This window comes from Ciconia boyciana, chromosome 2, assembly GCF_034638445.1.
Source record: "Ciconia boyciana chromosome 2, ASM3463844v1, whole genome shotgun sequence".
Lineage (NCBI taxonomy): Eukaryota > Metazoa > Chordata > Aves > Ciconiiformes > Ciconiidae > Ciconia > Ciconia boyciana.
Genome location: NC_132935.1, coordinates 50,886,672 through 50,912,673, shown reverse-complemented (window position 1 = coordinate 50,912,673; position 26,002 = coordinate 50,886,672). Strand labels below are relative to the sequence as shown.

Here is a 26,002-nt window from a genome sequence, read left to right as displayed (position 1 = left end):
GACGCCTGCAGCCCCCAGGTGCAGGCGCAGGGCTGGCGCAGGTAGGCGGGCCGGAGGACGAGCCGGCGGGAGGAACAGCGCCCGGCCCGCTCGCTTTCAGCTTCGCGGCTCTGCCGTGGTCACCCACGCTTCACCTACTCGGGCTGACTGAAATCGGGGCCCTGGGAGCAGCCGGTGCTACCCGGCGGCGGCTGGGACGCTGGGACGGGAGCCGGCTCCCGCAGCGAGGGGCCCGCCGGCGGGGCCCCGCACCGTCTCCCCGGGGCGAGACCCCGTCCCGGAGCAGCGCGGGCGCGTCCCCCGCCTCCCAACCGTGGCCCCCGGCCCGCCAAGCCGCGGCGGCTCCCGGGCTGCCGCCAACTTCCCCCTCAGCGCCGGCCCCACCCGGCGGGGGGCGGGGGAGCCGCGCCTCGGCGCCTGCGCGGGGGTCCGCATGGCTCTATCAACACGGCGGGCCGGGGCGCGCCGCGGCCGGGCGGGCTCTGAGGGGCAGCGGGGCTGGGCCGGGCCGGCCTGGGCGCCGCCGCAGTAGGGCGCGCCGGCGGCGTGGGCCCGCCCTCCGCCCGTCCTCCTCCTCCTCCTCCTCCGCCTCCTCCTCCTCCTCCTCCGCCTCCTCCTCCTCCTCCTCCTCCTCCTCCTCCGCCTCCTCCTCCTCCGCCTCCTCCTCCCCTCCCTCCCTCCCGCCGCCGGCAGGGGAGGCCGGGCCGGCCGGGCCCACGTGCGCGGCGCCCGGGAGCCGGCAGAGCGGGGCCACCATGTGTTTCCGCGAGCGAGCCGGCGGCCGGGGCAGCGCCTGAGCGTCCCCCGCCCGCGATGCTGCGGGGCGGCGCGGGGCTCTACGCGACGCGGCCGCCCCCCGTCCCCTCGCCGCCTCCTCCTCCATGAGCACCTCGGCGGCGGCCCCCGTCAGGCTGATGCCCGGCGGGCACCCGGAGCAGGCGGCCGCCGCGCCGCCCGCGGGGCTCCTCTGCGCCCCCGCCGCGGGCCCGGCGCCCGACCGGGGCAGCCCCGTCGCCAAGGTGCCCGGCGGCCCGCCGCCCTCCGCCGCCCCGCAACCGCCGCCGCGCCTGGCGGCCGCCCCCGCGGGGGCCCTGGTGGCGCGGGTGGCCGTCCCCGGGGGCCCGCGGCCGGTGGCGCCCAAGGGCCCGCCCGCGGCCACCCTGCAGCTGCCGGCCAACTTCCAGCTGCCCCCAGGTGAGTGGGCGGCCGGGCCGCCCCAGCTGCGGGCTGGGTCCCGGGTCCCGTGTCGCGGCTTACCTGGCCTGCCGCGCTCCCTGCTGCCTGCGGGCGGGTCGGGAGGACGGGGTGGCAGCCGGGCGTCCCCGGGAGCCCGCCGCCCTGCCCGCGAAGAACGGGCCGTAGCGAAGAACGGGCAGGGCGGCGGGGCGAACGGCAGCTGCCGCGGCGGGAGGGGGTGTTTCACGGGTGTGCCGAAAGTTTGGGGCGAGTTGCTTTTCTGCCCCAAACTTCTGGGAATTGGGGTGTTTGTCTGTCTTGCGGGGCATCGGGAACGTAAACGGGTGAAGCCATTTAGCACTTGGGATGGTTGTGGCACCTGAGGTGCTTATAGCGTATCTGGAGAGGATGGATCTGGAAGTCTCTGGATTAAGGCAACTTTTTACTCTGCCGGATAGCACGAGCAGCAGGAGGGCTAACCAAAACCTCGGTGGCCACGTTACCTTAATTTGTGACTTGAAAAAGACTAACTGAGGCTTTCGTGGAACTTGGGTGAACGAGTAACACGGGGAAGTGTGAACGTGGGTTAGCGACTGCAAAGTAACTCCCCCTTACAGTGCAAGTCATACTGCTCTGACTCCCCCTCCAAGCGAGCTCTTCTGGAGGAACTGTTTTCACTGTTACAGCCAGGCCGATGTAAACCGTTACTGAAACAAAATATTACCCTGCATAAGGGGTGTAATGCTCAAATTTCGGTACGTGCTGCCCTTTGAAACGCTTTTTTCTATAAAGCATATGTGGGAAACGAAGAGTTGAGAGAGGTACCACGCTTATGGATGCAGCTAAGAAAATATTAATGCAGGAATTGCGTAGTGGTGATGAAGATGGTGTAACACTTTGGGTAGCAGCAGAGGGTTAGCCAGGGCTCCTACCTGTACTTTCTCACAAGAGGAAGAAGGTGCTGTTGGTTCTAAACTTCCCGCTCTTCGCTGTCAGGCTGTATTCAAATGCTTTTTAAGAAAGAAAGTGACTTGGATTCCATTGGTCTTGGTCTCGCTATATTGAGACCCCAAGATAGGTAATCACTTTATTGCTATTGTTGCTATAATTATTTCCTGCCGGGACAGTCCCTTCGTTGGAGCATCTGTTGCAATTACTTCAGGTAGGATGTTGCCTAAAAGGATGACTGGTTTAACATTAATTCCTGTGCAGCTGGTACATATTTGCCTTTTTTTCCTTCTTTCTTTCTTTCTTTCTTTCTTTCCTCTTTTTTTCTCCCTCCATGTCTTTATCAAAGATATGCACATCTCAAGGAAATATATAATGCTAATGTAATTTTTAAAATACTGTCTTTAATCAGTTAAGTTTCACTGTAGATTTCCCAGCACTCACATGATGCTATAATGTCTGGGTAGTCAGCGGTCAAGGATGAGTCTAAAACCGTGCCAACTTTCCTCTGAAATGAACGATGATGGAAATAAATTAATTAATTCTTTTATTGTGCCCCACTCCCCCACCCCCCCCCCCCCCGATCTTCATGTTTTCTATCTAATATGGCTTTCTGGATTGTATTAGCATTCAGTTAAACATCTTCCTGGGAAGGTGAATGCTCATGCGAGTTGGCTGTACTTTGTGAACTACAAGTTAGCAAAACTTTTGTTTTTCCTAGTAGCTTGCGTTTGATTACATCAAGGTGTACTGCTGAATGTCATCCGACTTGTATGGTGCCAGTAGGCAGGTGTAACAAAAGTAGCGTTACACTTTGGTTGCATCAGCTTGTTTTCCTTGCTCCTGGGACAAGAAACAAAGTGAGCAGACTTTGTATTGGAAGTTCAGAGATGTTGGTACTGTGCAGCATTGTAAATTAAAAGTAACTGTATGGAGTTTAATGCTCCAGAAGGAGCATAGAAGTTGTCAGATTTCAAATGGATCAATGTTTCAGGGAAACTTGTCTAAATAATTGTCCTAAGGACGATTTAAAAATGTATTCTGGTTTGAGTAAGTGTTAGTATTCTACCTCCGTGTTCTATGTAGATTCAGTTTTTAATGAATAATAAAATAATTCAGAAACTTAAATGCAAGATGAATAGCGTTAAAGCTACAAGTGTTAGCGTCCTTAAAAAAGAAAGTGGAATAAACCACCAAATTCTTAGGCTTGAAAAGTTTGTATTCAAGTAAATTGCAAAATCTAGCCATGCAGGATAAAATACAGAAGGGAGAACGCACTTGGCTTTAAAATCACAGCATTCAACCTGTGGCACCTGCTAAGAAAAATGCATACAGAAAGTATCCTCCCCCTCAGTTTCAAAGGGACATATTTGAACCGGCGTGTTCTGAGGAAGGCTGGACAGCACTGCCCTTACTGGTCATCCTGAAGTACTCGTGAACTGCTTGTGGCCTGGAGCAGGCATTGCGTCTGTGCTTCCGCAGGGCTGCAGTCTGGGGAAGGAAGGGCACCGGGGGAGCTGTGTTTGCCCCCGTGGCTTGGAGGGCAGCGGAGGTTCATGGAAGTCACAGATTTAGGCCGTTCTTTCTCTTCCATCTCCACCTCCCCCTCCCTCTTGCCCAGAATAAAGCCAGGAGGTGGGAAAGGCAGATGACCAGGTATGACTCCTCACCTCTCTGAGCCATGGATTGTCCCTCTGCCAAGTGCCACTTTACCTGGTTACCCAGGAAAGATTACTGATCTTCGCAAGCTCTCCAGGTCTTGTAGGACCCAGACTTGCTCATGAGTAACAAGGGTCTTTCATCACCTTCCTGTGTTTTCCTCTACAAAGTGCTGGTTTTCAGCTGAGTAGCCAGCTGTTAGACCAGTGCTGGTACTCAAGGCCTTCCTCCTTCATCTTCACAGTATCTCCTGTACTAGCAGTCAGGTGTGAGTCCCCCCCGGCTTACGGCTGGCCACCACTGGGGGTTGTAGCGTGCAGTAGGACTCCAACTGGGGACTGTGTCCTTTATACACCTTCAGCTGGACAGATTCTGCCTTGAAGGTTTGGTTGTGGCATTTTGATGTTACATACCATCAGCTCTTAGACTGAATGGTTGGTTTATGTCTTCCTAAATGGAGGGAACTTGTACGATCTACCAAAGGGACACTTCCTCAATTGCCCTCTGTTGACAAGAACACGTTAGCAGCATTTCAGAAGGCTTTGCATGTAGTAGGCTGTGGGACTGGCAGAGAGCAGACCAGCATGGCGAGTGCAGTACTGCCGCAGTCGTGAGCTCTGCTGGTCGCGTGGTCTGTGCTGATGCTCACAAAACTGCAAAAGTCTAGTGTCATGGACCGTCTGCTTAACAAGAAATTGTGTCCTTGGTTAACTTGTGCTTAATGTTGGGGGGGAAAAATGGTTGGGCTGTGCTATTAACAGGAGGAAATAGTTAAAGGCTTGGGAAGGGAAAGGAGTGACAAGGTTTCCATGGGTCATGACAAATGTCTGTAGCTCACTTTAGTGTCTTTGGGCCCCGCACTGCTTTGGAGAAAGGGAAGGTAGGAAACGAGCATAAAAATAACAAGGAGAATGTTGTTCCTTGGTTTCCTTTCTTCTTTACTTTTCTTGAACTTAGCTTTTTGTCACTTCTGTGTCTGTTCTTGTGGCTTTCATTCTATCCCTGGCCCTGGAATGCTCATTACAGGCAGGCATTGAAAGGACAATTAGCAGATGTATCTGCTTCTCTTGTGGAGGGACGAAAAAATACAGAACTCGACCGGATGCTAGGGATCCTCTGTTGTTACCTTAGGATCTGCTTACAGCAGGAAGCTCTTCAAAAAGGTCGCCTGATGCCACGCCGCTGGTTACGGGCTGTGACAGCAGCTGCTGGCGCTCTTCACTGTAGCATCAGCTGCCTCTGGTGTGTGTGTTTGTGTTTTGTGCTTTTGTTATTGCTGACACCGATGGGCCTGAACAAGGATGGTGTCAGCAAAGAGAAGTTGCGCCGTCTGCCTTAATTTGCACTAGTAAGCTGGTGCAAGGCATGGCCACCGTATAAAGTTTCCTTTGCACCTGACTTGGAGGGGAATGGCAGCAGGTACAGGTTCTTGGTTTCTGCTTGCAGCTCAGTTGTCTTCTCTTGGATGTTTTGGCTTTTCCCTGGCAGGTTTTCCACTGCCTGCAGCTTATCTCGGCTGATAGTGGGTAGCTGTTCAGAAAGCACAACCACTGTTAGTGGCAGGTGGCCAGGGCTGCGTGGCAAGGGGCAGGCAGTCGGTGTGCGGGCACCTGTGGGTGGGAGGGAGAGAGCTGATGTGGGTACCCCAAAACTGCCGTGGCGTGGTACGGAGCCTGATGTCGTCGGGTTTCTCTTAATTGGATATAGAAACTAAGGTAACCTGAAGAGGTAAGGGCTGGTAAACATCTAAATGCTGTCGTCTTCTGCTTTTGAAGTTAGCCTAATACCTCTCAAGTACAGTACTCTGAATCTCCCTCTTCATGTTCTAGTTGTTATTTCTTCGTTGTAAAACTGCATGAGGAATTTGGTATTTTCATATTTGCATCTGGTCCTTCACTTTGGAATAGGAGGAAGCGCCGATTTAAAATACTTCTTAGTTTATATTATGTTTGGGTAGGAGGAGGCTATCTAAAGATTTCTCGTTTCAACAAGACAAAAAACCTAGAAACTCCTTCAAAGTCTTCAATTTCTGGATGTTGATAATCTCGTGAAGTCTGAGCATAATACTTGTGCTGTAGGATGACCAGTAGGCACTAAATAATACGTGGGTGCAACCTTTTATATCCCAATAGTCTTCTCTGTTTAGCAGGTTTATCAGGATGGATTCTTAGTAAACTTCTCTCTTCACATTAGGCGACACCAGTCAACTTTTTTTTTCTGAGGAGGGGTCAGCACAGCTTTGGCTGGCTTGAGGAACTAAGTCAAACTTAAAAAATAGTGAGTAAATGTCTGCCGCTGTAACCAGTAGAAATTTCAGCTGCTCTGGTAGGACTTGATTTTGCTTTCAGGCCTGAATGTGTCTAGTAAAACAATGCCTTCATATCATTAAATGCACAGCCCTGTGGGAATTAAGATTTAAATCTTGGCAGAAGATATAAAGCTAACTTCTAGATTTATGGTTTTCACAAAAAACCAGATGCATTCTGAATACTGAAGCACTGAAATAATGATGCTCTGTAAAATTAATGTTAAATGCTGTTCAGATTTTACAATCAATTGGAGTGTATTGCAAAGAATTACAGCTACAGATTGGTGAATAGTGAACTTTTTTTAATCCTTAGAAGAGAGAGAACGTGAGCCTGACTTCTGTTGCTTTTGCAGTATTTAAAGGACCCTTCAGCTTGTAGCAGTAAAAATAGCATCATCCACACACAAGTGACAGCTGGAAGAAATACTAATTATATTTCAGTATTCTTTTCCTAAAGATGTTGATAAAGTAGGTAAGCTCATGAGTTGTTATTTTGAGTAGTCTGCAATACCACATATTTTTAAGTTATCTTACAGAACCAAGTATTTGTCATGCCATGTGGTAGAAATCTGTGCTGTGCTTAGTGGGTAGGATTGCACGTTACAGTTGTATACGTGAGTTTTGCTGTAAGTTGCAAAGCTTCTGGTAACTATCAGAGGTGAATCATTAGTACTGCCTTAACCACTGGTACAAAAACCCAAAAGCAAATACTTTTTTGGGAGTTCTTTTTGCATGAAGCTACTTCTCTGAAAACTATGATGATTTCTGAAGAAAAGTATATAATTTGCAAAGTGGAAAAGATCACAATAGATGTTTCTAAGTGGCTTGCTATTCAAATTGTCAGGATTAAGGTCTGTTCTGCCATCTGGGTCACATTTAGAATGAAGTCCACTAACAGAACTTTTCCACCAGTGCCTTGAGGAAAAGTCTCTGATCACAACAGGAGCAGGATAAAAATGGCAGCAGATGGAAGATCCTTGTTGCTAATAAGCAAATCTAGGGTCTGTTAAGGCTGGAGAACTCGTGAAGCTCAGTGATCTTACTGGTGATTTGGTGAACTAAGAACAGTCAGACGTTATGATGGCACTTGGTTTTCATAGCTCGTATTTGCAGACCTCTTCTAGAGCACACTTCCAGTTTGGTGGAGGCAGAGGATGGCTTTGTTAGTACTGGCTGCTCCTAGAAGTTGCCTGGGAAATCAGAGTTCCTTGTGTGGATGTCCAGGCTAGATTAACAAGTGGGTAAAACAGCACGCCCTGGTTGGCGCAACACCTGAAGACTTCCACTTGCAGCTTGCCAAGTGGCAGTTGCCATCTAGTTCAAGTGGAACCCTGGAAGCCAGGTCCAGCTGACTGCTTGGTGGTGTATTACTAGGCAGTCTGCTTGAGGCAGCCGATGGTGTGTGTTGAAGGGGGTAAGTGCGTTCAGAACACCTTTATATATGGCTTGCATACTAGACACTTGACAAATATCACGCAGTTTTGGTGACAGTTTCCACAGTACCCGTGTAGACAGAAGTTAATACTTCCATGAAGATTTTGCTGTCTTCTACAAGAATTTTTGTTTGCTCCATCTCACTTAGAGCAAGGTGGTAATCAGTATTAAAATTCAGTGTTAAGCCTTTGCTTGCCCTTCTGAAAGAAGTGAAAATCCATCCAACAGAGGGGTGAATATGTACTTTTAGAGGAAAATAAGTTGAATGCAACTTTCTGCTGGTCCCCATGTGAACACCAAGGAAACAAGTGTCCTATTGTGAAATTAATCTGGATTAATTGAGTTGATTCTGCTCTTATTTAAAGGAGACAGAGATTTAAAGGGGGCTGATCTTGTCCTTTATTAGAACTCTATCAAGACACCAGTTATGTTTTTAGCATCTCTTGTTTTAAAATTAAGATTTATAGTTCAACACTCTGTAAGTTTCAGATTTCTCTGTAACAGTTTAATAGCTCACAATGTGGTAGAAATGGTAAATGCAGGGTATTGGCATACCTTCTGGTCCTTATAAAGTTGTGCACTGTGTATATATGTATATATATATGGCTGCAATGTGCCAAGCATCTAACTTGCTATTTAAAGAATTTGACTCCAGTGAATACTAGGAGTACACAGCAAACTAGAAGAGGGTGTGGTGTATAGATAGATTCAGTGCCTTTTTCAGTGCAGTAGGAGTTGTCTTGAAAGTAAGGAAGTGTCACTTTGGCTCCTTGGAGGTACTATTTCACTGCCATCAGCTGAGTCCTCTGCAAATACTTGAAGCTCCTTCATGAAGTAACTTGTGTCCTGGAGAACTCTTAAATCAGATCATCTTGTCTGTAGACAATCCTGGAACTGTCTGATTACTCAGATAGGAAAGTAACCAAGCCTCAAGTAGCAAAGTTGCAAACCACAAAAATGAGATGGGGAAATGCTGATGGGAAATGATCCCAGTTGCTGAAAGACGTGGCCCAAGGATAAGAGCTAGATGTTCTCATGATATCAAATAAGATTCTGCCTTGTGGAACGCATCATTGGCTGGGAATCCCGTATGCCTACCCACAATAAAAACAAAAACTCTTGGGATTCAAGTGTAATAAATACACTTTGAATTCAAATAGAAACAGTAGTGCCATCTTGGAACTATGCCCAGAAAACATCTATGACCTGCCAGTTATTTACAGCCCCTCCAAGAATCAATGCAATGTCCAGATTTTATTTAGATGGTTGGTATGGACATCTGTTGTTTTCTATAAATAAAAGGTATACTACCTTGCAACTGGGACAGTTATATTTTTGTACGAGAGTTCTACTATAACTGTAAAATTACGTGAATATAAATGTATTCTCAAGTAATGAAGCTCAACTGTGTGTGCAGTCGAGGAGAACTCTTAGCTCTAAAACGTGGGCCTGTATTCTGTGAAAAGGCGTCAGCACTATGGGGGCCCAATTGCTAGTCTGTTAAATAGAGATATCCATCTGGGCACCAAAATGCATTGATGAGCAGCTAGCTTCCAACAGCTGGGATAAGACTTCCTGATTAAGCAGCGTGTGAAACTTGGCTTCAGATTTTTGCATTTTTAGCACTTTGTGTCTAGTTCCTGAAGGAAGGGAGGGAGAGGGGACGTTGTTTAGACTCTTACATATCTTTATCAACAATCTAGATGAGGGGATCGAGTGCACCCTCAGTAAGTTTGCAGATGACACCAAGTTGGGTAGGAGCGTTGATCTGCTTGAGGGTAGGAAGGCTCCGCAGAGGGACCTGGACAGGCTGGATCGATGGGCTGGGGCCAATTGTATGGGGTTCAACAAGGCCGAGTGCTGGGTCCTGCACTTGGGCCACAACAACCCCATGCAACGCTACAGGCTTGGGGAAGAGTGGCTGGAAAGCTGCCCAGTGGAAAAGGACCTGGGGGTGTTGGTCAACAGCTAGCTGAATATGAGCCAGCAGTGTGCCCAGGTGGCCAAGAAGGCCAATAACAACCTGGCTTGTATCAGAAATAGCGTGGCCAGCAGGACTAGGGAAGTGATTGTCCCCCTGTACTCAGCACTGGTGAGGCCGCACCTCGAATGCTGTGTTCAGTGTTGGGCCCCTCACTACAAGAGAGACATGGAGGGGCTGGAGCGTGTCCAGAGAAGGGCAACGAAGCTGGTGAAGGGTCTGGAGCACAAGGCTTATGGGGAGCGGCTGAGGGAACTGGGGTTGTTTAGCCTGGAGAAAAGGAGGCTGAGGGGAGACCTTCTTGCTCTCTACAACTACCTGAAAGGAGGTTGTAGAGAGGTGGGGGTCGGTCTCTTCTCCCAGGTAACAAGCCATAGGACATGAGGAGATGTCCTCAAGTTGTGCCAGGGGAGGTTTAGACTGGATATTAGGAAATTTTACTTCACTGAAAGGGTTGTCAAGCATTGGAACAGGCTGCCCAGGGAAGGGGTTGAGTCGCCATCCCTGGAGGTATTTAAAAGACGTTTGGATGAGGTGCTTAGGGACATGGTGTAGTGGTAGTCTTGGTAGTGTTAGGTTAATGGTTGGACTTGATCTTAAAGGTCTTTTCCAACCTATACAGTCCTGTGATTCTGTGAAAGATGCGTGGTGTCCATTATTCCAGACTATTTGAAACAATAGGTTATCAGACTCTGCTCCATTCTGCCTAGAAGAGATATCTTCATCCCTTTCCTGGCTCCCTAGGCTTAAAAAGCCTGTGCCTCTACTGGGCATCTCAGGAGCTGGTGCCCACTGTTAGCACAGAACCTTGCTAGAGAAAGGTTGGCATTACTGGAGGCAGCAGCCTTCGCTGGGGCTGTATGCCCCTCGAGCTGTTAGTGTGACAGAATTGTGGGTGCATGGTGGTTTAAACAGCTGCTCACAGCAACCCAGGCAATCTGGGAAACAGTAAGGCTAGTGAAACAGTGCTATCAACTGGACAGTGATGTCTGCGAGTAAGGCTAGTCCCTGGGTTTGAAAAGTTGAGATGTGGTCAGATATCTGAGGCTGATGCAACCTTAAAAGTTGTAGGCCAGAGTCTACAAGAATCTGCAGTGTGGTGTTTGTGCAGTTGGCAAAGATGCCATTAACTTCTTTAAAGAACTTGTGGGTATAACATTGTATTGTGTTTTATTTAGCCTGTCTGCATTCCCTCAGTACCATGAAAGCACATTGAGATTATGCCCTTTGAACTTTTCTCCTGACCTGGAAATTAACGAATCCCGTATCTGTGGGCAAAACAAGGTGTCGTGCATTGGAACTCAAAATTGGGTGTCTCATTGTGACACTACAATATCTGCATGCTAGTCACTGGTCCTGAGCCATTGCTATAAAAACCAATTAGTATAGAAACTTCCCTGGAACAGAGGGAAGGGGTGCAGAGGGTGATTTCCGAGATGTGTAATTATTTGGTTAGTGAAATGACATGCGAACAGAATGAATTGGTTGAGGGCCTGAGTATGTGGTGAGTGATTCTGGTTGCTGCCATAACAGTGTTGATGATGGGTTGATCATTGCTGAATTCCTCTTGCATCAACTAAAATTGACTTCCAAAGATTGGAATGATTTGTCATATGGAGTAAAATGCTTTGTGGATGTAGTGTACAAGCTGAACAACTCAACTTGACCCATGCTGTGTGGATGAGCCTTCTACCCTGCTTGTCTGGGAAACCTAAGAGCAATCAGAGATGTTTTCCCAAGAAAATGTTTTCCAAGAATTGCCCAAACAGGCAATCTTTGTGGCTTTCCAGAAGATCAGTTGTGTGAAGTCAATTGTATTTGATTTAGGAATAGAAGTTCGAGCTCATCATTGGGAGCCTGTGGCAAGGTAACCTCGGGTGGCCACCAGGTCTTCATTGTAGCTTCGTTCCTAAGACAGTGACAAGCACAGCTAGATGTTGCCTCCACATTAGGCTGTCGTCTTTGTTTCTTCATCTTCAGTACAGAAATCTGCAGTAGACATCTAGGAGAACTCAAGTACCAAGTGAGGGTCATGGGGAATAAGCAGGTCTCCTGCATCCAGGACAGTCCATACTTCATCTGAAAACATACAGCCCCAACATATTGGAAGGGTTATGTAAGTCATGTAAAAGTTAAGTCACTTCAGTATCAGACTTGCCTATCGTGTCTTTCACAGTATTTCATTAACGCTTCCTGCCTCTTTAGCAGTCTTTTACAGCCAGTCTCCAACATAATGCACCTTGATATGATCACTGTCTAAACAGTCGATGTCTCTAATAATGTCCCTTCTGGGTCTGTCTTATTCAGTCCTGAATAAGTTTTTGTAACTTTTAAGTGACCTGTTCTGTGGGGCTCAATAAATGGGGTTGAAGAAGAAAAAAATGCAATTTTTAAAAGGATGCCTTCAGAGAGAAAAACTATTTTCAAAGCTGTTGCATGGATTAGTAGTATTTGGCCCTTTATTTTCTGAATTTTGAGTCATCCTAAATAGTCAGGCTAAGAAACTTAAAACCAATATTCCTTTCTAGTTGCTGTTTCATTTCCTACTAAAACATCCCCTTTAAAGCTTGGTCTTAGCTTTTAAGGCAGTTAACAAGATATCCCTTTGTTTCAGTAGTTCAGTGAAAGAATGAGATTTGTTTAGGAACAGAGAGCACTGAAACATTACTGTTGTTTTAAAACATTTTTTGTTCACTTACTGATTCGGGAGCTGAACGTCTCATTTAGCCCTGTATTTGTAATTGGTATTAAAGTGAACTTTACTAAGGTTGGCAACGTAACTGTGCAGGCACCCCTTGTTTTTGAAATAAGCTAAACTTACCCTTCTTTGAAAGCGGTTTTTGTAACTTATGTTCTCTTAAATGAGTTGGCTCTAATGCAGTTGGTTCTTGCTTGCATTTTATTTTAGGAGCAAGAGACTTCTTTGCGTTTCCTCATGTTGCTCCCCAGCCAGCAGTTCTGAAGAGCCGTTGTGTTGAGCAGTTGTGTTGGAAACCGTGTAATCGAAGAGGTGGCTTAACTTGACAACTTCAGCTTCATGTGTAACAGCATATGGTGTATCTCCACCGGAGCACACCTGCTGCCTGGTTCATCTCAGGAAATTCCTTCTGGATGTTCCCCTTAAGAAATGGCCTTGGGATTGTCTTATGTGGTAGAAATTTAATGGTGGAAGTTGCCCTTATGGTGGGATGCTTTTAGCATACATTGGTGTTCAGTGCTGCTGGATGAAACCCTGAGCTTCAGTTGTCAGCACAGCTTTACGTTAACAACAGTGCAGTTTCCTTAACACTATTCCTTGAAATACAGTGAAGCCCATGCAGGTGGCCTTACGTACAGTGGCATAGAGATCTCTGCCATGATCCCACAGCATCTTGTTCATGTCTCTGAGTTTTTGGTTCTCTGTCTGTAGTTACAATGAAGAGGTATCTGAAGCTGCTCCTCCTGCGAACCTGTGTTTCTTCATTCCTGGGTTGGATGCTAAACACAACTACAGGTTAGAAAATTTGAAGTGCATTATAACCAAGTTCAGAAAAAGCTGCATTTCCTTGTCTGGTGGTGCTGGGACAGCAAAAATTTACAGCAGAGGTATCTCAGGTTTGAGCAGCAAATGGAATTTTAACAGAAGGCCTCTGGTTTTCCATGGCACACAGTGCTGGTAGAGGCTGTTCTGGGTGGTGGCTGCCTGAGCTTTGCAGGAGTGATGCTGGGTGCTCCTTCTGGAGGCAGGGTTCCTGGAGCCCCTGTTCCAGGAGAAGGCAAGTCACTGGAGAGAAAGGGCATAGATCTCCATGGGACCTCTTCAAGGTGAGAAGCTATAGCAAGGCTTCTTCTGTGTCGCTTTGGAGGAAGCCAAGCTGGGTTTCAGTTGTCGATTCCTTCCCCTCCAGCCTTCCTGCAGGATTGCAGCCGAAGAGAACAAAGGGCTGAAATAGCTGGTTTTAACTGCCTTCTATGGCAGTCAAGAAAAATAAATAGCTTTCCAAAGGACGTTTTTGGCAGGACAGGCAGAATATCTAGAGACAGAACTCTCAATTCATTGTAAAAAGGACTGTTTGTTAATCTGCGAGAGACACCGGAGTCCTCCAGCGAAGCAGTAAGACCTAATCCCTGCTGGTAACTGGTCGCTTAGGTTTTCTGTTTGTGATCTGAAAATAGGAACAGCCTTGTAGCCCCAAAGGGATTGTGCCTTACTCTTACTATCAAAGTGCACAAGTGGTGAGAAAGTCTTTCCTGTTCTCTTAAACAACTTCAGTAAAACTATCAAACTGTGTATCCTGTGAACGGTGCTTTCTTGGAAGCGCTGCTCAAAAGAGGGCACCTTTGGCATTAGGAAGATGCCTGATTGCTGTTTGGTAACTGCAGCTGGTGCTGATATTTTGGTCAGAGATTGCAGATATCTTTTGTGTTTTTAAACGCTGTGCTGAGTGGTGTTAGCTGACTGTTTCAGAAGTTTATTCCCCCCCATTTCCCTGTGGAGTTGCAATGACTGCAAGACCTAATCTGTTTTCACGTTTAGTTTGGCAAAAATTGCCTTCTAGTGAATGTGAAAACAGCTCTTGATAAGAAATATTATCTTTTTTTTTTTCCCCAAGTGAAGAATGTGGATTCTTGCACTTCTCTTCATTTCTGATAGTAGCATCTTGGTAGCTGCACAAGTCTGTTTACATGACCTTTCTGTTGAGAATCTCAACGTTACCATCACCTGGTGTTCCCTCATTTCACACTTGTGCAGCTGTACGTGGTGTATGAGATTTCAGGCATTGGTTTTGAGTGCCGTGGAACCTTTTTTTTCTGGCAGAAGACCCCTCCTGTGTCTCCTCTTGGAGCCTGCGCTGTTGACTTCAGTGTTGGGTCGTTGTTTTTGTTTCAAGGCAGGAAGGGAGTATCAAAAGATTGCGGGTATTTTTAAGTTGTGAAAAAGTATTATAAGTAAATTGCGACAACCAGAAGTGAAAAATAAATGCCCTTCTCAAAAGCTTTCAAACTGTTTCGGACAATCCATGTGTCAGTTTACTGTCACTCTGTGACATTAGGTTGTAACTGCCCAGAAATGTGTGTTTCATGCTTGAAGTGGTGTCTTGTGGCTCTTCACTGTATGGATCTGTAGCTATGACAGTCGTTTCAAATTTGCCTTCAGCTTTATTTGTGCTAGCATCAGGCATTTACAGTATTAAGCCTACAAAAGCAGTAGTTAGTAGATGACCATAATATTGGTTTTGAAGTTCTAATTTTGCTAGCCGTTGTGAAAAACTGCTGCTGTGAAAGGCTGCTGCCATTAAAAGGCTACCACCATATTAAAAATTTTGCCAAATGGAACAAATATAGGGAAATTAATGTTTGTTCCAAGTGGAACAGGCTCTTACCATAACTTATATGGAAGTAAACAGGCATCGTCTTAGTCGTATATGCCAGTCAAGGCTATGAACACTGGAGTGGCCTTAGGTAACTTTTTCTGTGGATGCTCTCACTAAGAATAAGGCTAACGTTATTTCACAGTGTTCTGTTGAAGTATGGATGTCTTTGTATTGACTAATCCTGTTACTAGGAGGAAAGTTGATTTATGTTTCAGGGTACAGTGCTGTTGGGGATCATTGCAGTCATGGTCAAATGCAAAGGGGCTACTGGGACTTGTTAATATTTGTGGTGGTTGTTTTTTGTTTACTTTTTTTTAGATGTTCATGAATTTGTGTATGAATTGTATTGTGTTTGTATAAGCTTGCTAGCTGTGTTGCTCTTGAGTTAATTTCCTGTCAAGTGGAGTCTGCTGGAAACTCTCCCCATTCAAGTGACTGGAAGACGGGATATTCTTCAGGCATGGTTCCATCTCTGGCAAATGCTAACTGAAACTTCAGAACAGTAGTGCTAAAAAAAAAAAAACAACCACCAAACCCTATAATCGAGTTGACTGGTAACGATACTGTTTCTGGTATGCAGTGTGATTCAGAGAAGTAGAAATTGTGCTTTTGACAGTTTGGCTTAAAAAACAAAAGTAATGAGTAGTGACAAAATACCAAATACATGAAAACAGAACATGTTTTCCATGCATTCCAAATCTCTAAAGGAATTAAATCATAAATTTTTATGTGCCTTCTCAAAGAGTAGAGCTAGCAATGACATTTTTAAGCAAGCTTAGAAAAGAAAAGTGTAAAACCTCCAGCAGCAACACTTCTGCCATCCTGAGTGTAGACCTAGAGCAGAAAGAAATGCTACTGCTATCAATATGTGTGGTATCGTCAGCTTTCTCTCTTTCCCTAGAATCTGCATAAGCATGTGACGTGAACAAGGGAAAATAATGCCCTTTTGTGACTGATGATAAATTGTATGCTATGAATCATGAATGTCTAAATAAGATGGCATGAAAAGAAAATTAGAAATCTGATATGTTTTCTATGATTCCGGGTGTTCATTGATTAAATTAAAAGATCCATCTGTACCTAAATATAATTATAGTCAAGACTTCAGGGGAGGAGGAGGAAGCTGAGTTGTCAGATGGAGTAACAGTATTTTTCTGGATATGCAACTGTCTTGTGCATCTGCCCCGTCTAGTGAAGGCTGCTTGAGAAAGGAGGCAATCACTCTAGATGCTACTCTTGCAGTCTCGGTTTGCATGTGCTATGTAAATGCAATATGTTGATGTTACAGAATTTTATACCAAGTTTTGTGTTGTCTTGCAATATCCTCTTATGCTTTTAGATGTGGAGGATGAAAAGCTGTTTCTAAGCATGTTGTTATAGCTTCTTTTTTTTTTTTTAAACAAAACCCAACTCATGGAGCTTGTGGTTTTTCCTGTTGTATTCATTTAAACTCAGACAGAAGCGGTGTTTTAGGCTGTATTGTACAGCAATATTTTGACAGCTTCCAGACTAACCAGGTAGTAAAAAGACTATTCCCTTGATGCAGGCTTGTTTTACACTAGGAAAGATTGTAAGTGTGCCTAGAAGATCTGGGATTCTTCAGGTATTGGATAACTTGCAAGAAAGTTTAATGCAGTCCCCCCAAAATGTTGAGGTACTCTTATTTACGTATCTGACATTCTCCTGTGCCTTCCCCCTTTCTTTTATGCGAAAGGCCTTTGTCAAGTGAGGTGTTTGGGGACGGTGGTTGTAGCAGTGGACTCTGCAGCAGCTGCTGTTGAAGGTGAAGGAGGTGTGGCACCAGCAAAGGTAGGGGTCTGAAGCCCTTGAGACCCGGGATCCAGCTGGCCTCTTAGAATATCTGTGACCCTGATGGAACGTCTGGATTTTCCAGAGCCTAGCCCTTAGGGGGGAGGAAGAGGAGGAGGCATTGGTAGCTGAATGGTTTCCAAATGCAGGGAAGATGGGACTGTGATGTGGAATCTGACCGATTCTCCTTAGGGTGATTTTCATTTGAAAGCTTTAGTAAAAATACTCATTGTTTGTTAACTGTTCAATTGTTTGTCGTTACAGCTGATGGGGTGGGAGAAAGGTGGTAGGAGTTGAATCGTTGTGGGCTGACATTGCTGGAGGTTTGAAAGGAGAACAAAACAGCAAGGAAACAAGGCAGAAGAGCGCTCTCTCTCTTTCCTGTTCCCCCCCCCTTTCCTGGTGTGTCGTTCCCCCCCTTCCTGGTCCGTCCGTCCCCCCCCCGGTTTCCCCCCCCCCTTTCCTGTTTGTTTTTTTTTTTTTTTTCCCTTTCCTGTTTTTTTTTTTTCCCCTTTCCCATTGGAATCTCCCTATTTGGCCATAAGCTGCTTTGATTAAAACCATGCATTTTAGTGCTTGTGGACAGAGCCTTGACAGAAGGCTAGCTTCAAATGTCTGAGTGGCCTTGGCTTTCATTGGAGACCACTGCCCTCTGACCAAGGGGGATGGTCTTGATATAGGCAGGTGAACTGGTATTAATCAGGCTTCAGTTCCCATTGCAGGTTTTCTCTAAACCGTATCTTCACCTGTAAGTATGTGCCTAAATGTTCAGAAAGTGAAAATGTATAGAGGCAGCCAAGTGTGATAGTGGTGATGAATTCTGCAGGTTGAAGAACTGCTTAAAGAAGTTACTGTTAAAGTAATCACAGAGCATGTGCGTGGTGTGTCTGTCTTTTTAATGTCCAAAATATATTTTTGACTCAAATGATGAACTGCTTTGCAATTTGCATCTTGTATGCACATAGTGTTTTGATGTGACTGTCTAGTTAAGTTTTTCTCTTAACTTCAGGAATTGTTTTCTGTCATGAAATGACATGAAATGTCATGAAATGCAGTGTAAAGCTGATGTATGCTTAACTTGTACATTTCTTGGCAGCTGTTCCTTAGAGTAAGAAACTAAATATTACATTATCTTATCAGTGTGGTCTAGTTATTTCTTCCACAGGAGCATAGGAAAGCCATAATATTGCTTAATTTCTAACAGTCTGGATGTTTTTCTCCAACAGGAACTGTTCTTATCAGAAGCAGTAATGGCCAACTAATGCTAGTATCTCAACAAGCAATAGCACGAGCACAGAGTCAGCCACAAAATAACACAAGCATGAGACCATCTGTACCAACCAGCACACCTGCAATCAGAATATGTGCTGTACAGGTAACTTCTCTCATAGCTTTAATTTGACGTAGCTGTATGTTAATGTAGTTATAACAGGGTTCGCAAATAAGTTATGGAGGGTTAAATAAGCATTTGAACGCTTTCTGAACAGCATGATGGTGTTTGGTTTTGCACATAAGCATCACTATGTGCTTTGCTTTCTCAGTTTGAAAAAACTGCTAGCCGTTACATGTGGTATAGTTCGAATAAAGGAGTTCCTCTCTGATGATGATAATGTAAAGGGTTTTAAGAAAAAAACAAAACAAAACCAACCCCAAACCAAAACCTACCTGAACAGTTACTTCTAGTAACGGCAACCTTGTGATCCTCTGGTGGGATACTTCTCTGAAGCTGAGTGAAGCTGAGGACCTTTCCCATGTCCCCAGGATGTTCCTTCTTCCCTGAGCTCTGCTGGTGTTTTGCTTCCGTCTCTTGTAATGTAGTCAGCATGCAAGAGCAAGACTGGATATAAAAAAAGTAACCATCTGCATAGGTGTCGCCAACATGCTCATCCTTTAACCGTTTTGTTCTGATTAGGCATTGTGTCTAAATATCTCTGAATCTGTTCTTGAGTATTAAACTGGTAGACAAATAGCTTTGTTTAACAGTGTTTAAACTATAGGGGCTATGTGAATGGTGCCTGTATTTGTTACTGTAAGAGTGGGTGTCTTGGTTTATATCAGACAAGAGCAGGTACTAACTTCAGTGTCTGTTTTGTCATTGACCTGTCTGACAACTGTTCTCTGCACATGTTTAATTTTTTTTTTTAAGAACTCTAGCACCCAGTTACTAAAGAAAGTAGCAGCTACTCCTGTGAAACCATTATCTCAAACAACAAATGCTGTGGCTTCTACTGTTCAGCCACCTGCTGTAATACAGGTAGGTGGCAAGCTTTATAGAGTGGTGGAATAAGAATTAAGTGACAGAACTGAAGAAAATATGGATGTATTCTTGTTATTTCTAACTCTGATCTGGTTTTCACTGAGCTGGTAACTTTTGTCCTTGTGATAAATTCTTTCCTGAATGTCTTTTTTTAAAATGCATAATTTAATTATGCTTCTGCCAGCGTGTGTCAGCTCATCTTCTCTCACTACAGTAGAAAGCGCATGAACAATGGATAAAATAAATAGTTCAGAGAGCCATTTCCAGTGCTTTTGTGCCCTACAACACAGCTCCTTCGAGCTCTAGTTGACGCTTTTCTGGGAGATGGAGACTTCCTAAAGTTCTCTCCTGTTCTCGTTCCCTGATTCCTTAGGGAACAAAAAGTATACCTGGGATGTTGTTGAAGGGAAAATGAGCTCTCTGCCCTAGTCAAGCTTTTTTTCAGGTCTATATTTTTTTTTTTCCCTCATTAAAAGCTGAAGGAAGGCCATAGCTGAAAACCACTGTTCTCTAATTGAATTTGGTAGACAGGTTCCACAGGTACAACTGTAAATAGACAGTGGTTGGAAATGCCTCATTAGTTTTAGGTAGTGTTTTTTGTCTTATTTTCTAGGTCTTATTTCTCTTTTTCTGGAGAAAAATGTTGTAGGACTCTTCTGAAGAGGCTCTTGCTACCTGTAGAGTATGAGACTTCTCCTAGATACAGTTCTTCCTCTGTTCTTGGGGACCAGAGTTCTGGATAAGCATGTGTGATGAAAAGAAAACTGCTTCTTTCTACAGCTAAAATACTCTGTTCTCATAACCTGGAGGAGAAATTGGGAAGCAGTCTGGCTTGTACATACTTTTTCTTTTGTGAAGAAGAGGTTGAAGGAGACTGGGCTGTAGTGGTTGACCAAACACTCAGTAAATGAGCAGGATCAGTCATTCTAAAAACCACTGGTTGTATGTTCTTGACCTCGAGGGTGTTTGAAGGATTGGGGGATATGTTCGCTGACAGCGGTAACTAACAGTCTGACTTACAAATTTGTCCTCCGGCTGTTCTTCTGTATCAGCAACTGAAAACTGCTCATAGCTCTGTCTGATCTTCGTTCTCTTCCTTCTCACTACAGATAGATGATGTTGGGTCTAAAGCAGAAAACCCAGAGGCCTCTCTTATTACATTTTCTATTTTGCTTAGAATGGAAACAACATACAGTTTATGTTGAAGAACAGTAATGGGTATTCCTTACCCACTTTTATTTTGGAGTACTAGCTTGCAAACCATGTGCTTGTGATCTCTGCATAGAGATCTTTAGGATGTAAAAGCAATAGTCATCTACTATACTACCCTTGTACTGGGGAGAAGAGATGAAGGTAAAGATTTCTTCCGTCTGATGGATGAAGCTGCCTGCATCCTCACACTCTCATGTGGATAAACATTGGGATTTGTCATGCTATTAACTTTTCCTTTTTAAATTTACATCTGCCTTTGACTTGGTTCTTCTGTACTTTCTTAGTTCAGTTTTGATGTAATGAATTTAACTTGCGTTCTTCTGAGATATTTGAAGAGGTAGACGTAGTATTTTTTATAAGCTGTTTTTTATTCCGTTGTAGAAACTTGAACACTTCTAATGAGCATAGTGCTGGATTTAACCAGCAGGATCGATGACTCTAGGAGAAATTAATAGTGCTGTTCTGTTTGGAGTGACTTCCTTGGAGCCCCTCTGTTTTGCAGAGGATTAGAAAGTGCTCTGTACAAGCTCCTCATACAATAAAAAGGTGCAATAGCTACATCCTGCCATCGTGGGGCCAAGTCACTTCTCACCCTGGGGCAGACAAGAGAAGAGTGCTGACAAGGGAGTCCGTGCTTATGGTTGCAGGAACCATCTGGGGAAAGAAAGAGTCCTTGGGTCTGATTTCCTTGTCAGCAGTTCATTCATCAGCCCTAAAAGAACTTGCTGATGTTAATCTTGACAGTTTTTTGAGGTCACAGGAGAGGAGTGTTGGTGTGGAAGTATGATGTAATCACAAAAAGTGGGAGACAGTGGAGAGGAAATAATCCTTAGCTTGGTTGTGTATCTCCTATCCTGTGCTAAGTACAACCCGGAACACCACTATCTGCAAAACTCTCTCTAGTTGCTGACTCCAGGATTATTCTCCTCATCTACAAAAATATTTCCATTTTTCTACATTCCTGAATGTTTAAGCTCTGAGGTTAGACAAAATACCTGCACATTTTTTTAACCTTCTTCCCAGATGCTGCAAAGTATCTAATTAGCATCATGCTGGGACACTTTCATTTAGATGCAGAGCACTTCTTTTCTTGAAATGACTTAAAAATATGCAGGATTAATGCCATTTTTTGTGGTGATTGTTTCTCTGTTGCTCGAAGTGAGAATGAGAATTGTCAGTAGTGAAAAAGGTTGAGGGCAGATGACAGAAGTTAATTCCCATATATTCATCTTCCTGGGAAAAGGGTCCAGCAGACTTCCTGTTGTTCCCTCCCTCAGCTGATAAAATGCTGTTCTGGTCTTGATGTGTAAACACGCTGGAATTTGCAAGAGATCAGCTCCCGCAAACCTCATGGTTTTGGCTTTTAAAAGCCCAGGGCATTGCAGCTTGACAGATCTGTACGCTGTCCCCTTCCGTCTTCCTCCCGTCCATCTGTTTGTGGGATTCTCGTGCCCAGTTTGCCTCCCTGTGGTCTTAGAGCTGTTGAGCCTCATCCTTGGAAGAGGCAGTGGTGGTGGCAAAGATCCTGCAGAGAGCTATTAAAGTGTTACCAACAGTGGGAACCTAAGCTGGAAAGCTTTCTGGTAGTTGCCTGCTTCTTTCATGTCAAGCTGGCAGCAGCTTGGGGAGGGGGAGGGGGGACACACCCACCCTGGAAAAAAAAAATTATAAATAAAGAACAAAAGTGTGAGTGTTTTGCTTTAGCTTTAAATATTTGCTCACTAATTTTCCCTATCCTGAAAGACTTAAAAGCCCTTTGATATTCTACATGATGTTTGTCCAACTTCTTTAGTTTTTGTTTTATCCATGGTAGGGTAAGTTGGGCTCTTTTGCTACTGTCTTATGATTAATGCAGTTAGCAAGTATTAATTTGTGATTGCTGGAATAAACTGTGGTGTTTAAATGTGCTAAGAGTCAGTGAAAGCAATTGTGTTGCACAGATCTGAACCTAGAATTTGGCCTACAAAATCGGACTTTCCCTTTCTTTTGAGAGGTTTGGAGGAAAAATGACACCCAGCTTCAGGTTTCAAATGCTAACCTGAAATTCTTGCTTTTCTGTAACCCGCAGGTTCAATCTGGCTTTTTAGTTTTCAAGTTGAGAAATCGGAAGTAGTGGGTTTTGTAGAGGCAAAGTCTTTTACCCATATTGTATTCTGTTGTATCAGAACAACTGTGTTGGGTTTTTTGAGTGTGGGGTTTTTTGGTGAGTGTTTTTGTTTGTTTTTTTCCTTCTTTAAAATCTGAAGTAGAAATACTTCAATTTAGTAGGTTTTCCTCTGGAAACTACTGTTTAGCCTGGTTTGCAAAGGAGAGAGGCAATTGTGTTCTTATTTTTTCTTAAACCTTCATTACTCTCCTGTTGCTGGAGCTTCTGAATCTGTTGGTAAATTCTAATGAGATTTTAAAAAGAGGTTTCAGAATAACTGAATTTTGTGAGGGTTTGTGTCTGGGCAGAGGAGAGAGAGATCCAAATTGCTGCCCACAAGGAAAAGGCAGGAAGAACTTGGTAGGTGCATTTGCTCAGCTGGCTGCTTCTTCTGGCACATGCATCCTTCCAAAGTGGACACAACATCTTTTGCCTACTGTGTGTGTGATAGGAAGAGTAAGGGATATTGCAATTGGAAGAGGAGCTGCAGGGGAAGAAAGGAAGATAAACAATCACTTATGGTCGTATTTATCTTCAGTGTAGTATCGCCTGGCTTAGCATTGTCCAAAACTCATTAGCCTTAGACTGTAGGAGTCTGGCAAAGTTAATATATTGGTTTCTTCAAGGCAACTTTACCTTTCTCTCTTCACTTGAAGTTGCAGGCAGTGCTTCCGCCTGGGTGAGCTTTTGTCATTTCTTCCCCCTGCCCTTGATTTAAAAACAGAATTATGGCTGGGGGGGTTCTGCCACTTACTGTATTAAATAGAGCCTCTCAAAACAAATGAATCCAAACTTTAAAAACAAAGATAAAAATTGTTTATTTATGTTTTAAATGGTAGTGTGGAGGGAGGGTGCTACCTTCTATGCTAGCAGAATACAGTATGTTTGTCACGTTAGTCTTCAGTTAAAAAGTGTTAATTTTTCTTTTCAGCCAGCAGCTGCAACAGCTAGTGTTACTACAGTTACTGCTGTAAAGCCTTCGAGTACTGGAACACCTGTAAAACTTCCAGTTACAGGACCACCTGCACAAGCTATCTCCCAAAAGGCAGTCTCTGTGAAAGCAGAGGGCACAACAGTAGCACAGACCAGTGCTTCTACAGTAAGGAAAAAAAAAGTTTTTAATTAAAAATTAACATTCTCTATATTCATCAGAGGTTGGAGAGCCAATGCAACATCTAACAGTCTTCTCTTTATTTCCATGCTAGGAGATGCTAGAGAATGTGAAGAAATGCAAAAATTTTCTTGCTACGCTAATAAAACTGGCATCTAGTGGACCTCAAGCCCCTGAGAGGGGGCAGAATGTGAAGAATCTGGTGCAAAATCTATTGGTGAGACTTTCTTTTAAACAAAGTCTGTATCATTTGTGTATCATTTTGGACATTGGCTTCATCATAGTTTTGTTCCTTGTCTGTCTTTTTTTAAACAGCTGAAGTGTTGGATTTGTGGCTGAGTACATCTGTCCCTCTTTAAGTCTTGCATTATAACTCTTATTTTAACTGGATTCCATGCTGTATTTTTTCCCCCTTACATTCCTGTTTCATTTTAAGCATACAGGTAACTGACAGCAGGAGGAGCTGATCGTGTTAACGCAGCTTCTGGGTCTGAGCTGCTTTTTTTCATGTTAGTGTAGTTTTGAGTCCTCAATGGCAAGAGTATTACTGTGGAGGTTGTAGTGTGGTGCTAAGTCCGTACTGCTGCTTTACTCCAAGACAGAACTGACTGACAGGTTGATACTGAAGCTCCAGTGGAACAAGCATGACATTATCTATGTCTTTAGACAAGGGGATGGAGAAAATAATGTGGTGGCTGCCAACCTCTCTCCCTCCTTGCAGGTGGCTTCCGCGTGCTGCTTCATGCTGTACTCCAGCACAGCTGGGTTTTCTTGGTAACGATTTCTCCTGCCATTTCTTGTCTTGGCGTTTGACCGCTGCTGCTGTTTTGTTGTTCCACCATAGCAGAAGGCTGTGGGCTGGTGGAGGGGGACAGCTTTGCTAGTGGTACCAAAGGACTTTTCAGTCTAGAAAAGTATGGTGTAGACAGAGGTGTAATTTCAGAGAGCAGATTGTTTGAAGATGCAGCCTCGCAAAAATTTGATTCCTCTGCCTCTGTGTCTCTGCTGGACTATACACCTTGCTTCTGTAGGAAAATACTAGAGTTGTTCCTTCTTTTGTTTGCAGTACTTTTTTTTTTTTTTAAGAACAGTTGTTACCAGACATTAATACATTATTAACTGTGCACTTGTTTGCTTTTTGTAGTATTTAAAAAATGCTGTTGTTCTGCCATTCAGTAAGTGTATATGATTTAAATGTGAAATAAATTAATGTTTCATATGTATGAGGGAAACGAGTAAACGGCAGCTCTGAAGTAAAATAGTCCTTAAGGTAGCATCTCATGAAGTGGGTGTCAAGCGCCTTGTATGCATTGAGATGTAGCGTACCAAACCACTGCATCTGTATCAGCGAGACCTCGGTGACGTGTATCCATAGCTCAGTGAGACCTAACAGGCAGCAGATCAAATGACTAAATAGGAGAGCTGCTGTAAATTCTGTTTGTCTGTGAATATACAGTCCTTAAAACCCCTGCTCTGGTCACGTAGCTCCTTGGAACGGTTGTTCCAAAGGAGAACATGGGTGAGAGGAGTAATTTCTCTGCAGAAACAGAGATTGGTGCTGGGGTCCCTCTTCCTTGTGTGTCTGTGCTTTCTTGGAGGAGGGGGTGCTCTTGGTGACTCTGTGACAGGGTCTCACTTGGGAGGGTGAGAAAAGGCAGCAGTGTCTGGGGCTACCCACCACCTTAGCCCCAGCCCACCACCTTAGCCCCGTTGTGGTGGCACTGAAGTAGTGAGTGAGGGGTCTCGGAAGTCTGCTGCAGCTTCCTAACCCTCCCAAGCCCTTGAGCCAGGTGTTTGTGTTGGGGCAGAGTGGAAAGGATTAAGAAAGGAGACTACTCTGCAGGGCAGAGGACTGTTACCGTAGTGGTATGCAGGAGTGATGTTCTGGTGTTCCGTTTCTCCTGCTTTTGAAAGACGATGTTAAGTGTTCTGCTTTATTATGCTATGTATGCATTGCACTAGAATTGTCTTACAAAAACTACTGAGTTGTCTTTTGTCTCCCAGCTCTTTAAGTTGATCTTTATGCAGATAAACTACCTCTATAGAAAAAAGTAGTCATAGTGGATTTTAAATATCTCTGCATGACAATGAGGTACTCAAAGGATCAGTGCTACTTGTAAACTTGTTTCTATCGGTTTACTTCAGTAAATGGGTGTTTGAACAAGTATCCTTAAGTGTGTTAACTGCCTGTACTTGAAGAAAGTAATTTAATTTGATAATACGATACCTAAATTACAACATCATTCTATCCTAAAACCTTTTGTTTAAAAATACAGGAGGAAAAAGGTATTTGAGTACTGAAATTAAACAATTCCATGGTGATGTAAATTTCCATGAATTTTTGATATGTCTGGGGAAAAAATATGGCACATTCATAGTTATAACTTACCATTGTAATTATACTTTCCTCTTAGGAAGCAAAAATTGAACCAGAAGAATTTACAAAAAAGCTATATGTAGAGCTCAAGTCATCTCCACAGCCGTATTTAGTTCCTTTTCTCAAGGTAAGTGTCTGATTGTGGATATATTATAGAATCATAGAATGCTTTGGGTTGGAAGGGACCTTTAAAGATCATCTAGTCCAACCCCCCTGCAAGAGCAGGGACA

General features: G+C 44.4%; 1 protein-coding gene across 5 annotated transcripts in view; it reads left to right on the top strand.

Moving 5' to 3' along the window:
• Nucleotides 1-688: 688 nt before the first annotated feature.
• The window catches only part of TAF4B (TATA-box binding protein associated factor 4b), a 76,547-nt gene continuing 51,233 nt past the window's right edge, over nucleotides 689-26,002 (top strand). For 3 of the 5 annotated variants that reach the window (XR_012040917.1, XM_072852589.1, XM_072852588.1), the window contains exons 1-6: nucleotides 689-1,194; nucleotides 17,896-18,044; nucleotides 18,816-18,923; nucleotides 23,216-23,383; nucleotides 23,490-23,612; nucleotides 25,810-25,899. Coding sequence is in view for 4 of the 5 variants with exons in the window: in XM_072852589.1 (XP_072708690.1) it covers nucleotides 882-1,194; nucleotides 17,896-18,044; nucleotides 18,816-18,923; nucleotides 23,216-23,383; nucleotides 23,490-23,612; nucleotides 25,810-25,899 (951 nt within the window). In the remaining variant the exon portion in view is untranslated. Of the gene's footprint in view, nucleotides 1,195-12,937; nucleotides 13,000-17,895; nucleotides 18,045-18,815; nucleotides 18,924-23,215; nucleotides 23,384-23,489; nucleotides 23,613-25,809; nucleotides 25,900-26,002 lie in introns of those variants that run through there. The other 2 variants (XM_072852591.1, XM_072852590.1) reach the window with 2 other exon arrangements.